The sequence below is a fragment of the Mus caroli genome, unplaced genomic scaffold, assembly GCF_978045245.1.
Source record: "Mus caroli unplaced genomic scaffold, Mus_caroli_1 scaffold_12, whole genome shotgun sequence".
Lineage (NCBI taxonomy): Eukaryota > Metazoa > Chordata > Mammalia > Rodentia > Muridae > Mus > Mus caroli.
The window spans coordinates 20,758,565-20,773,119 of record NW_028227267.1 but is presented as its reverse complement, the minus strand read 5'-3'; the positions used below and the strand labels follow the sequence as shown (position 1 = coordinate 20,773,119).

At 40.2% G+C, this 14,555-nt stretch overlaps 1 protein-coding gene across 10 annotated transcripts in view; it reads right to left on the bottom strand.

Moving 5' to 3' along the window:
• The window catches only part of Erc2 (ELKS/RAB6-interacting/CAST family member 2), an 864,340-nt gene that overhangs the window by 567,576 nt on the left and 282,209 nt on the right, over nucleotides 1–14,555 (bottom strand). For all 10 annotated transcript variants that reach the window (XR_015044606.1, XR_015044607.1, XM_085828472.1 and 7 more), the window contains one exon: nucleotides 10,184–10,339. Coding sequence is in view for 8 of the 10 variants with exons in the window: in XM_085828472.1 (XP_085684598.1) it covers nucleotides 10,184–10,339 (156 nt within the window). In the remaining 2 variants the exon portion in view is untranslated. The remainder of the gene's footprint in view (nucleotides 1–10,183; nucleotides 10,340–14,555) is intronic.

Sequence of the window (14,555 nt, the reverse complement as noted above, 5' to 3'; positions counted from 1 at the left end):
ATTCACTTTTCAGTTCAGACATTAATCAGTCCTATTTTTAATCCTTACTGTTTCCTTTAATTCATGAATAGCTTACAAGTCTATTTCTCAATATATCTTAAAATGTATAGAGGTGTGTGTGTGTGTGTGTGTGTGTGTAGTGGGAAGAGATAATGTTGTTTCCCCAAAGCCATAGGCTACGCAGTGGGAAATCCACTAGTACACTGTCACGAGTGCACTAGAAACCACCATAATGGTGCAGGCCATTGCATTTGCTTTTTGTCATTCATCATAGTGCTGAAGATAGCATAGTGTGGACATAAGACATGAAGAAATAAAGTTGTCATTAACCAGAAAGCTTGTTCCGTGTTGTCTAGCTTTCATAGTACCAGAAAATCCATGTAAGCTGCTTAGGGGGGAAAGTCACCAGCAGTCCTACCTAGCTGTGAACCCTATAAGCTATAATAATAATTCATGTGTCAAGATATGCCCATGAGTGGAACACCAGAATGAATGCTATGGGGGTAATCAACTGCTTTTCTGGTTGGGTTTGAGACCCAGTCCACAAGAGAAAATATATGCCTGGTACTAAAATTGTTGCCAAGAACCCATGGTTGAGAAGCTCAAGGACCCCAGGGGTAAAACCTGTACTAACATTTTGCCAATTGTATCAAATGGCCCTCTCTCCTCATCTCTATACCCACATATTAGTGCAGCTTTCAGAACCTATCAGAAATTTGCTTTGTGCAGTGGATGGATGAAGGTTAACACTGATGCTCATGGCTGCTCAAAGTACAAAAACACTTAACTACAGAGCGCTCAGACACAAATGGGAAAACTGTATTACACTCCCTTCCCACCAGGCTCAGGGACTGTCTTAGTTAAGATTTTATTGCTGTGAAGAAACACCATGACCAAGGCAACTCTTAGAAAGAAAAACATTTAATTGGGTCTAGCTAACAGTTTCAGAAGTTTAGTCCATTATCATCATAGCAGAAAGCATGGCAGCATGAAGGCAGACATATATGGTGATAGAAAAGGAGCTGAGAGTTCTACATCATGATCTGCAGGCAGAAGAAGAGGGCTGTATGTTTCACTGGGCATATCCTGGACATATATAGCCTCAAACCCTCCCTCCACAGTAATGTAATTCCTCCAGCAAAGCCATATCTATTCCAACAAGGCAACAGCTCCTAATAGCACCACTCCCTATGGACCAATATCCAAACCACCAAGGGGCTATCTGAGGAAGGTGTGTGAGGAGACAGCAAAAGCCAGAGGTCGGGGAGACCCTAAGTGAAACTGTATGCTTACACAGCAGGATCAGTGCACCCACAAACCCAAAGCAGCTGTGGTTGTCTACCCCAGATCTGTGTGAGATCATGACAGTGAACATTTCAGCATGGGACAGAGAGGGGGACAATCATGCCCATCCCTACCTGAGGAGCTATTGACAGTTGATGGCTTTTAGAGGAGGAAGAGTCAAGTTTTCTTTAAGAATATGACCTCTAGTAGGTTGACCATGCTCTAGTGTATGGGCCCACACCCAAGAGTATATAGGCAGAACAAACTGCACTCAATGAGCTTTAAACAAACAAATGAAACTGATATAAGGTTGTGAGGATGGTGAATCTAGATCTGGACAGAGTTAGAGGGAATAAATATGATAAAATAATTGTCAAAATTCCAAGAGAGCCAACCAAAACATCATATTAAACAGAGAAGAAAAATATTTAGCAACTGCTATAGGCATTGTTCAATTATGTGCCCGGGATCAAATCACTCCTAAAGTAAAACATACACTATTGATATGTTTTGTCTTAAAAAGTCTGCTTCGTCTGATTATTGCTTAGAGTGTAGGTTAAAATTAACCACTATACAATAAAATAATCAACTGCTTCTCATACTTCTGTCAATTATTTCCACTTTAGAAATTATTTCTTTGCCTTAAAGTCTGGAGCAGCTTTTTAAAAGGCTAGTATTTGACTGCCTTGTCCTTTTTCATTTTCAGTGAATCTTTGTGTACTAGTGTGGCATGGTGTGGTGTGGTGTGGTGTGGTGTGGTGTGGTGTGGCATGGTGTGGTGTGGTGTGGTGTGGTGTGGTGTGGTGTGGTGTGGTGTGGTGTGGTGTGATATAGGGTGGGGTGTGTGTGTGCGAGAGAGAGAGAGAGAGAGAGAGAGAGAGAGAGAGAGAGAGAGAGAGAGAGAGAGAGATGGTGGATGTCTTGCTCTAATACTCTGCCTTCCTCCCTTACAGGGTCACTCACTGAACCCAGCGATAAGCTGGCAGCCATCAAGTCCCAGAGATCCTCTTGTCTCCACTCCACAGTACTGGCACACACACATGCATGCCCCACAGTACTGGCATACAATACGTACAAGCACGTGCCTTTTACATGGATGTGAGAATCCTAACTCATATATGTGTGCTCACACAGCAAACACTCTTGCCCATACAGACATCTCTCCAAACCTTCCATGTCTCTTTAGCCCTGTATGGTTTGTTCTTGTCACTTGTAAACAGCAATCTCTACATCGTTTTATCTGTCTAGGAAGAGTAAGCAGAATATGTACTACAGACACAAGATTTTAATTCCATGCGCCTGCCTCCTGGGGCCTCTCTCTATGCTAGCATTCAGTGTGCCTCCTGGGGCCTCTCTCTATGCTAGCATTCGGTGCACCTCCTGGGGCCTCTCTCTATGCTAGCATTCAGTGCGCCTCCTAGGGTCTCTCTCTATGCTAGCATTCGGTGCACCTCCTAGGGTCTCTCTCTCTATGCTAGCATTCGGTGCACCTCCTAGGGTCTCTCTCTATGCTAGCATTCGGTGCACCTCCTAGGGTCTCTCTCTCTATGCTAGCCTTTTGACTTTTCCTTCCGCTTTGTTTGGAATGACTTTTTCCCCCCCTCATTATTAATTTTTGTCCATAAGTTGAAAGTTATATATAGATTTAAATTTGTTTTACTTCATTTATCTTCATCTTTAGGCTGCTGCTCTAGAAATTATAAAATTTATCATTTTAATTCATCATCTTCAATATTATGCTTACCGTCTTCCTGAATAACACAAGGTTTTTGAGCTCAGATCCAATGACCAGCCTCTTAGCCAGGTGGTGGTGGCTCAAGCCTTTAATCCCAGCACTTGGAAGCAGAATCAGGTGCTCAGTGAGTTCAAGGCCAGCCTGGTCTACAGAGCAAGTTCCAGGACAGCCAGGGATACATAGTAAGATTCTATCTAAAAACAAACAGCCCAATTATGAGCCCATTGACAAATATTATTATGACATATAGTTCTGTCATTTTTCTATTTCAATGACATTTCTTTTTTAAAAAAGACTTTATTTTTTACTTGTGTGTGTGTGTGTGCATGGGTGTGTGTTAGCATACATGTATATGGATACCCATAGAATCCAGAAAAAGATTCTGGAGTTAAAAGCAGATGTGAATCACCTGATATGAGTGCTGGAAACCAAACCCTGGTCACCTGCAAGAGCATGAAGTGATCCCTGCCACTGAGCCATCTCTCTAGCCCTGTGCTGCTACTTCTGCACAGTTGACATTTGTTCAATCTACTCATAAATTTATGAATACCTTTGCTCGGTACTCATTCTGATTTTGTTTTGAGTTTTGAGACAGGGTCTCATGTAACCCAGGCCACCCTTAAACTTACTATGTAACCCAACACAGGCCTCAAACTTCTCCTGCCTCAGCCTCCTGCCTGCTGAGATTGCTGACATATACCACCACACACAATGTTTGACTCCAGTATTAAGGAACACATAAGCACATAATTATACATCAAACATGGTATTAATAAACAAAATACAAAATAAAATTTTAAAAAGTCAAAACTTTTAAATGGCACAGACCTAAGAAGATATTGTTCAACGAAAACCATGAGAAACAGCCAGTGTGTGAAAACTGTTCAACATCACAATTACCAGACAGACACTTAAATATATTTACATTCTTGATATTCTGAATAATGGTGCTAAGAACATTTATGTATAGGAGTCTGCAGACTTAATGTTCACTTCTTGAGTGTACTTTAGAAGAGAAATTGTTAAGCCACAACGTAACCAAATGTTTAGTGTTTTGAGGAGAGTGGTGGTGGGTGCTTTCGTTGTCTTTTGTCAGTACCTCCCGCAGCTCTACCTGTCCTCAGATTCACTATATTCAGAGGATAACCTTGAACTCTCAATCTCCCTGCCCCTGCCTCCCACTATGCTGGGACAGTCTGTGTACAGACGATGACATTGTATAATCTGTGTACAGTCTATGGCATTGTTCAGTCCCACCAGCAATATACAAAACCTCTAGCTTCTTTCGGGAACACACTAACACTTAATGTACCTGTCATTTAAATTATAGCCATTCTAGTGCTTGTCAAGAGTCCCTCACTGTCCCCAGTCTAATGGTAAATACATGCATCTTTATACATTGGCATAGATTTTCTTTAGTCATTTATAAATCATTTTGACAAGTATTTTATATCTCTTATTTAATTTCCTCTGCTCTGTTTCCTACTTTATTAAATCTCCCTTCTGCTGTGGCTGTGACTAGTGACTATGATTTCTAATTTCCGTTTTATACTCTCCCATTTCTAGATACTTCATTTGGTTATCATGAACACTGTGTTGTATTTTTAGAGTCTCTTGCTCATTCTTCATATTTAAGTCACTTGTTTGTTTAAAAGTACAGAGCACACTTATTTCATAGGCCTTATGTTATAACTCTTAATTTGCAAAGTCAAAAATTTCTGGTCCTATTTGTTTCTATTTCTAGTGTTTTTCTTGCAGATTATATGATTTAAAAGGAAAGAGAGAGAATGTTATCTGGAGATTTCTTGAAACTGACATCAGTCATGTGACCATTCTAACCTTTTCTTTCTGCCAGACCCTGAGACACATCCAAGCCAGGACTCTTTAAGCCTACTCCCTACCTGAAGGTTCCTGAAGTCACACAGTGCATTCATGTGTGATCCAATCATGTCTCATATAAAACTTATTCAATTTCTCTTGGCTCAGTATTATAAAACAGACAATAGTCCCTGGAGTCCCTTAGAAAGAGTGAAGGTGCATGGAATAGGGGGTTACTTTAGGTTTCTCCTTACACTAAGAGTGTTGCTGTCTGGAATCCCAGGTTTATGTGGTACTGATAATAGCATTCCTGTGATGTACCTCGCTTGAACTAGCCCAACCAGAAAGCTCCAATGTCCTTGTGACCGTGGAAACCAAAGCTCAAGTCTACCCATCTGATAAATGGCAACATGAATAAATAACCTGTTCTCTACTTATAACACATGATCCACTATGGCTTAGTTTGGGCTGGTGAGATTCCTTAATAGCTACTACATTTTAATACTTTTAATATATATATTTCTCTTAGAAGTTTGCTGTTTTCAGAAACAACAAGAAAAGTGGCATAAACAATATCTAAGTGACATGCAGCAGCTGAGTATAAACAGAGTGGTTTGCCTTGCCAGGAGTGAGGAACCCTTCAGAAGGGTTCGAGTTGCAGCACTTACCAAAGAGGCAGATGTGGCAATTAGTTTTGATTGGCAGTTTGACACATCATAGAATCACCTAGGATGGGACTCCCAATGAGGAACTGTCTAGCCTAGGTTAGCCTGCTGACATGACTGTGAAGGATTTTCTTAACTGGGCTTGCTGAAATGGGAAGACTAGCCCACAGTGGGTAGCACCATTCCATATGAAGGTGGCTCTGAGCAGTACAATGCTGGGAAGAGGCAAGCTGAGCACAAGCACCCACACATCGTTCTTTCTGCTCTTCACTGAGGATGGACCTAATGGCTTCAAATTCTTACTGCTTTGATCTCCTTGCAATGAGAGTGCGACACTCTAAAACAGATTCAAATATGCCTTTCTCTACTTAGCTGATTTTGTTACAGTACTTTCCTCACATTAACCAGAAAAGAAACTACAGGAGTATGTATAGATGGAAAAACTAAAAACTGAAGGAAAACCACTAGGAAGAAGTCTCAGGATATCAGCAAACAAACTCATTTCATTGAGCTTACCAAACTGAAAGAACTGGTAGAGGCCTGAAGAGACAACGGTCTTGAGAGGGATTCTAAAGGGCTCTGGGTGGTGGGGAGCACCCCACTTAGGGATTGATGGAAATGTGAGCGGAAGCAATCACAGCTCGGGTGAGCTCTTGCACCAAGAGCACTGCCCCTCCTGAATCCATGCTCACTTCCCTGTAGATAGGAACTATGAGTCCCCTCTCCCAAAAAGAACAGAACATAAATAAAGAGAGCTGGTCAGAATTATGATTACCTTAAATGGTAATTAAAACAAAATAAGCTCTCTTGTGGCCCACAGGACTGGGGCTGTGGACCCTAAATCACAGACTGTTCAGCTGAGGCCCAGCATATAGCCAGCACACATATAAAATCCATTCCACTGAATATGGCTCCAGAGATCAGCAGCTAAGTGTGCCTCAGAGATAATGCTGTAGTACGGACTCTCACAAATACCCCAGGAGAAAGTAGATGTGGGGCTGGAGTACAGAGAAAGGAATGTGAAAAAACACTCCTAATCCTCAGAAGAGGGCGAATGGGAAGGAAGAATGTGGCAGGTCCACACACACCTACTTTCTTCCACAAAAATGGGCTGATGGTGATAAAGCTGCTTCAGTCTATAAATATTAAACAGGCAGGCTCTTCAGAATAGCTTTCAGACTATTATTGCCGTGCGGTAAATTTCAAATAAATATTTATGCAGACAATAACTAAAAAAGGCTTTTCTGAAGGGAATACATTTTACAGGAGGGAAAAAGACTCACATATTTCCAAAAATATGCCTTTTGCTTCTTTTACGGCCATAAACTCAATAAAAATGGAAAGTGATGCAATTGAACATCCATGCAGACTGGAGCCAGGGAAGGCTTCTCTGTGATGGCCAGAACAGCCCACTGGAATTACATCACCTGCTCCATATGAAGTCCGCGTGGATGTCAGGCACACTTCATTCTCTCTGAGAACTGTTCCCCCACTTACCACTGTGACACAACCAACATCCTAAAATCCCACTCAGCCAAGGGAAACAGCCTTTTCTTTTCCCTGCAGATCATCCCCCGTGTCAAGAAAGTGACATGCTTGTTATCATGCGGCAGGTTACCTGGTTTATAATCTGTCAGAGGCTTATAAAAAAAATGTGTTAAGGGGAGACTGATAACAGCACAGTGGCACCTTTGGCAAACAGTGAAGACAGAGGAAACAGTTAACAGAAATCGTGTGGTCAGTAAACAAAAGCTGTGTTAGGCTAGGAACAAAGCCTTCTAGAGAAAGGAGATACCATCGATTTTTGGGAAGCAATTGCGTATATGCTTCGTTACATTCTCAGAGGTTTATGATGTACTTGAAAGTGCTTCCCACAGCCTCTGAGGCTTGGGTTTCAGAGTCTAAATTCTCTACCGTTTGTAGGAAGAGAAGAAATGCGAGGTTCCATCAAGGAAGCATTGCATAGGACAGGAAGTCTTTGAGGGAGCTTTAGCTCTTGCGGCTATGGTTATGTGTCAAAGGACTTGCTAGGAGCAAGGATTTCCACCTTTCCAATATGTCTGATACTTATACCTTCATATCAGTTCAAATTCCAAAACCCTGCTGCTACATTTTGCCAGCTCATTTTCCACTTTCTCCCAAAATATGCATGCTGTGCTGGTTTTGCTTTGATGCCATGTTTACAAAAACAATCTGGGAGAAAACAAACAATTTAGGTCTTCAGTGCTACTTACTTTTTAAATCACAGTTATTTTCAGAGCCTCACCCATCTACCTACTCCAGTTCCAGTCCCCAAGGTCAATATCAAATGGTGGGTACATGGCCTTTTTCACAGCTAGTTCAAATATTTCCCTGCCAACTGACTACAGGCAGCAGCCCCAGGCTTAAATAAGGAATCCTGCTCACTCTTTACTGGAGGATAACCAAGAAAAGTCAGTAAAGAAATAAGCAATAAATGTTATGGTTCAATCCAGTAACAACATGCTTTCAAACAGAAAACATAAGAACTGACTCCTACCGGTACGTTCCAACTGAAGTTTATCAGCCTATAAGGAACATTTTTATGAGGTATAACACATTTTTATTTGCATTCATTTCACAGCCATTTTCCAAGTCAGTTCAATAATCATAGTATTTCATCACTATTATTAATTGGGTTATAGTTCATCAAGAATAATGTTTACAATATTTAGCTACTTTTTTGAGCCTGGCACCAAATTACATTGTCTTTTTAGCTGTGAGTCATTTTCTAAGTCTGACAGTGCTGTGCCATTTTGTAGAGATAGAAAGTACGGCTGGGTGACATAATTGTCCCCAGAACCTCTCTCCAAGCAAAGACAAGGTAGAGATGGGCCTGAGTCAGCACAAGTCTTTAGTCAACACTTCCCCACCCCCCACATTATTCCACCTCAAGATCTTCTCTGCATTCTTTGGTCGAGTCTCTTTCTAGAAGCCTTTAAAGAAACTACCATGAGGAGTGAAATGAAACTCAAGGATACAGTCGTAGACAGGTGTGGACTAGCAGCCATCATGACTTCTCCCTGAGGACAACACAGGCGCTCTATTCGCCTGGTCAAAGTCCACAATGCAGGGTAGCCAGCCTCAGCTAATTCTGTGCATTTTCAGCTGTGTAGGCTGCTTGAACACTCACTCAATCTCCCAGTGTTAAGCTGCAGAGTGGGAAAATGAACTTAATCTAAAACAGTTATACCATCCAAAACTCCCAGCTCTTACTCATAGCTGTGCCTCTCACCTTCCAGTCCAGAGTGACTTGAACACTGTCTACAGGTCGCCTTAGGACTGTGCTTGCTATACTGAACTTCAGCTCTCTAAGATATGACTGCAAGAAAGAAACCAGAAGGGAGACTAGAACAGAGGATGCCATTGGTATTTATATTCCCAAAAGGAAACAGCTTCATTCGAAGCCACTGGACATTCTAATTCTGACATCTCCAATCTTTGACTCACATTTTTTGTCCTACTAAAGAATGTTTGTAGTGCTATGCCTATGCCTATGTTAAAAATAGAGTTTTCAGAACAAGGAACTATGTCTGATTAAACTCCCTGAAGAAGCGTCCATATACACACACATACATATGAAGTAAAGGTTGGGTATATTGTTTCTTCATATAGTTTGTAAGTACATAAAGAATATAAATGTGTTTCAGATGTGAGGAAATTGATTAATTTTTCTCCCTCCTCCACCACTGCTTTCTTTAATTGTGTTGAATGATATAATGGGGGAACAAAGATTATTAAAATACAAGACTTAAAATATTGAAAAATTTAAAAAGAAGACTCAAAAGTAGAAAAAATGCAATAAATTAAATTAGTGATGATGGTTTTCAGAAACAAAATAGAGAAAGCATCCCAAAGTCTCAAAAGACCTATATGTGGCTACTTATAGACATAATGGTTGTGTATATGTAAAACTGACCCTTTCAGATCCTCCATCCACATATAGCCCAAAGTTAAATTTTAACAAATAGAATAACAATAGTGATGTAAAATAATGGAGCAGGTTACTCTAATAATGCTCCCTAAATATCAAAGAGTAACCAAGAGAGACACAAGGACTCGTCAGTACTAGGGGCTTTCTGGAGACCAGACAAATTTGACTCTCTGCTTTAATTAAATAATCTCTGGGAATTATGAAAGCGGCTCAATGATGGGTCTACTTTTCTGATCTCTATTTCACAAATAAAGAAACTCAAGCTTTTAAAAAGCTAAACAATTTGACTTAATGGAAGCACTGAGGCTTAATATTATTTGTCTTATGCTAAAACCAGAATCTCTTAATAGCATTGAGATGTGCTAGCAGGCTTACAAGAGCAACACCTTCTTACACAGCACTGTCTAAGGATGGTCAAGAAACCAGGCAGGACTATGATTCAAGAGAAAAGGTGAGGATAGCTGAAAATGTGAGAGAGAAAAGACTAAAACTCTGCTAACTCCAGAGACAGAGAAACACAAAGGAGCTCAGCCCTGAGCCTCACAGAGCAGAAACCCCCCTAAAGATTCCCGAGAACCCCCTTCTGGATTACATTTTCTCATGTACTTCACTATGCATGTATTTCATTTCACATAGGGCAGATTATGTGGGTCTTTGCAGAAGCAAGCAGGTAAACTATAACTTTCTTCTTGCAATGAGAACATGGAAGGCTGAGCCTCTGGGACCTACCTTGGTCTTCATAAACTTGGAGTGGCTTTTGTACACCTCGATTTGTTTGATCTCCTCCTCCCGGTCCTCTGTGTTGAGCACACCATTGGCTTTTAACATCTGGATCTCATCCTCAAGGTCCCGGATGTTACGCTCCAATGAAGCAATTTTTGTGTCCTGTTGATAAAAGGCAAAGAAAGCTGAAGGGATTTTTTTTTTAATTTCATCATTCCCAGAATAGAATTTAAGAAAGCAGCTTTAGTAGTGCAGGATTAGCTATGCTGTAGAACTGGCCTGGTGTTCAGAAGGGTTTGTGTTTTCAGGTCGAAGGATCTCTTGTCATGAAACTTTTGAATGTTCAGTGAACATTGTGTGTCCATAATGCAGGGGGTAACCTAAGTGCATTTCACTAATGTCCAGGAACCAAATTAGTAAGCAACTGTGGCAAAAATAATCATATCTATGAATCTCGTATGTGTGTGTGAGAAAAGCATTTTGGTAAAAAAAAAAAAAAAAAAATGTAGTCTTGGATATAGTTAACCAGGGTACATGTTTTGGCCCACTTGATTACACAAAAGCAATTTGTTCCTATTTATTTCTTTGTATAGTCTATGGCTGCTTTAGTAGGCATGCTTGGACTTTGACTCTAAGAGAGAAGGAAATTCAAAATTACTAATGGAGAGAAGGATTCTCATCTCAAATACAGATATAAGTGAAATTAAATAACTGAATCCTGACTTGGTATGAGTGGTACAATAAATATTGAAAATTTATAACAACTGGAAATAATATATCACAACATCGTGATTTATTTGGCAAGCAGTCAGGTCCCTACGTGACAAAAAAAGCCTGACTACCTCACAAACCTGATTTCTAACCTACTGATTTACAGACTAGAGAAACTAGAAATATCACATTCAGATGTGGGATTAATTGAGAAAAAACACCCAGTGACAGACTCTATACACAAGAGAATGCATAAGAAATGATGCTTGAGGAAGTATAGAAGAGAGGGCGCCTGCAGGGCAAGCTACCAAGCACAACACAAGAGCACTGCACTAAACCTCCAGAGGATGAGGAGATGTCTGGAGGTGCCTTAAGCATCCCCACTGTCGCCATTTGCCCATGTTACACCACAAAGACACAATGAGTCAACGTCGATTTTGTCATTAAATATTAATGAAAATGTGGCAACAATTCTTTAATTTATTTTTTTAGAACTTGAAAGATTAACTCTCAGGTAAATACAATTCATGGCTCCTGTGTTTGTTAACTCTGTTTTAAAATACTAGAACAAATGCACCCATCTTTTCTGTGGCTACTGTAGATTTCCTTTTTCTATACTGTATGCCCAGTGTGACCCACACATCATTGTAGTAGCAATTATTATACTATCTACAATGTAATTGTATTGGAAAAGGAAGAAATAGAAGAAGGATGACAACTATTTATTAGGTTTTATTGTGGGTCCAAACCAAATGCTTAACACAGTAGCGACTTTCATTAATTCTCAGGGGGAAAAAGTCCTACTAAAATAAGATTTAGATTTGAAGATTTGAAAACAATTACAAGATCCTATAGTCTATAGTTTTATTTTCCTTTGAAAATAATATGATTGTGTTCTTCCAACTACAAAAACAACATTCTTTCAATTAATTAAAATTTAATTAATTAAAATCAAGAAAGTCTCCTAGGATTCTATTGCCCAAAGATAACCACCATTTGTGTTCTGTGCATATCCCATCAGTATTTCTCAATTTTTGATGCAATTTCTAGTTTCAGTGAAGGACATATTATTTACTAAGTTTATATGAAGCCCTACCCTATAACGTGATAGTATCTGAATATGAGATATAAGGATAGGGTTAGATACAAGCGTTAGGCTTGGACCCTTGAGATGATAGTTGTATTCTCATCAGGAAAGACACTAGGATTTTCTGTTTCTCCCTCACTCTCCAATATATGAACACGGAAAGATGGTGGCCATTTGCAAATCATGAAAAGGTTCTTCACCAGAGCCCACAGGCTGGTATCCTGATCTCACACTGCCAGTCCCCAAAGTCCTTCTGGTGACACCTCCCAGTTGGGCTTGTTAAGTCAGGAAGTTCTAGGAGGCAGACGCTGGGTGCCCCACACAGGGACTTGTTTCAGTTTTAAACTGTGAAAAACGAAAAGGAAAGGAGAAAAGGCAGCAGCAACAATAATCAAACTGCTATAAAAATTCTAAAACTCATAATGCTCTTCAATGTGAGCCATTTTAAATTAACAAACTGTCCTAACTATAAAAATGACAAATGCTCAAGGTTATTAAAAACTTGAAAAGTTACTGGACAAGTATGATTGACACTTTGATTGATTGCCATGACAGCCTTAAGACTGTATTTATACCAAAAAAACAAACAAACAAACAAAAAAAAAACCAAAAAACAAAAAAACAAATGAAAAGATATCAGCTAAGGCACTAATCAGTGTGGGCTGGGGAGATGGTTCATTGGTAAACTGATTGTCTTGCAAGCAAGAGGACCTGGGTATGACTCTCAGAATCTACATTTTTAAAAAGAGGTTGGGCGTGATAGTGGGGGAACAATGGATCCTTGTGGCTTATGGGCTAGTCAGCCTAGCCTCTGCAGTCAGCTGAGGCTACTGAGAGATCTGTCTCATAATCCAGGCAGAACATCATCCAAAGAACTCCTTTGCATGTCCCCAGCCTCCACATGCAAGCATACACAGGCATGGCCACTGCACACATGCATATACACACATAGGTCTCCTTTCTCTCTGTTGAAATACGAATTGGCACTGATGAGATTTACAACTATTTAAGTAGAACCAAGGAGAGCTTACATGAGCTAAATGAAATCAGTGTAAGAGTGTCACTGTGTTAAGTGTGAAGAGAAGATTCAACTTCCTTCCTTTGTGTGCTATATAAAAATCTCCTGAGCTTTTTCAAACTCCCATCTGAAATGATCATTGTGTGTGTGTGTGTGTGTGTGTGTGTGTGTGTGTATCACAGTAGTAAAACTTTTTCTGATACCCCCTGGTAAGATTTCAGGTCTCAACCATGTGGGCAAAAAAAGAGACCCTGCCTTCAGTTTTGCTCCCACTCTATCTCTGAGACACTAGTTGACAATAACCACAACTAGCAACTCCTAAACAGATAAGACACCTCTCTACCTGATGTTGAAGAATTATATTCTATTGAGGAATATCAGGATGGATCACAACAGTTTATTCCCAGAGCCAAGCTTCTAAATCTACACACATCTGAGTTAAAAGGTCAGTAAACCATGGAACAGAACAAATTTTTCACTTCAATAATTTCCTTAAATAAACAGTACTTTTTTCTCCTTCCTTCATAAACTTGTTTTCCTTTAGCCACGGGCATCCATTTGCAAAGGGAAAAGGAAGAATGAAAAAATTTGGATATTTTAGAAAGATCTATTTATTCTGTCCTTATATGGTTCCTATATTAGAAAGCTACTTCAAGCTGGGTGTGGTGGCGCACACCTTTAATCCCATCACTTGGGAGGCAGAGGCAGGTGGATTTCTGAGTTTGAGGCCAGCCTGGTCTACAGAGTGAGTTCCAGGACAGCCAGGGCTATACAGAGAAACCGTGTCTTGAAAAAAACCAAAAACAAAAAAGAAAGCTACTTCAAGAGCAACAAAATGCATTCTCCAAACTCATAAGCACAGAAAAAGCCAAGACAGATGTAAATCTACAGCAAAGGACAGATACAAGGCACCAAGTAGAGTTGCAGTTTGGGCTGCAAACAAGATATTCAAATTCAAGCCAGAGACTGAGGGAACTAAGCTTGAAAGTCAAACAATGGCTACCATATTCCTCTCCTCTATTACACACCTCCACTCCAAGAATCTAGGGAGAAGCAATTTTATCTTTCATTTTCAAGAAAGTTTGTAAGGCTATGGCACGTGTGTGACAGCTTAAGGACCATGGAAGTCCACATTACTCTGGAATGGCTGAAAGTGGCGTGCTGACATTCTCTATGAACATGCACAGTATCTCTAAGCCTTGGTCTGCAGTGAAGATGGTAAAAACCCTTCAGTGACAACATGTTATGATATCCCCCGAGTTCTGGAAGGCAGAGATGCATTTACGAGTTAGCAGTCTGAACACTGTCACAGTTGCTAATGGCTCACATTTTAAACAATCTGTTATAGTTTTCAAACATACATAGGTTGTTTCATAAGTAAGCATCCTCCAGAAACAACATTTAGGGAGTGCTTTTGACAGAAACAGAGAAATAAAATACAATATAGAACAACTCAGTACCCAAAAGCTCCATGACAGGGCCTGGTGAGTCTGGGAAATGCCTGTTGGAGATGCTCGGTGCATATCAATGTCTGCAACTCTGAGAAATCCTACAGCAAAGTA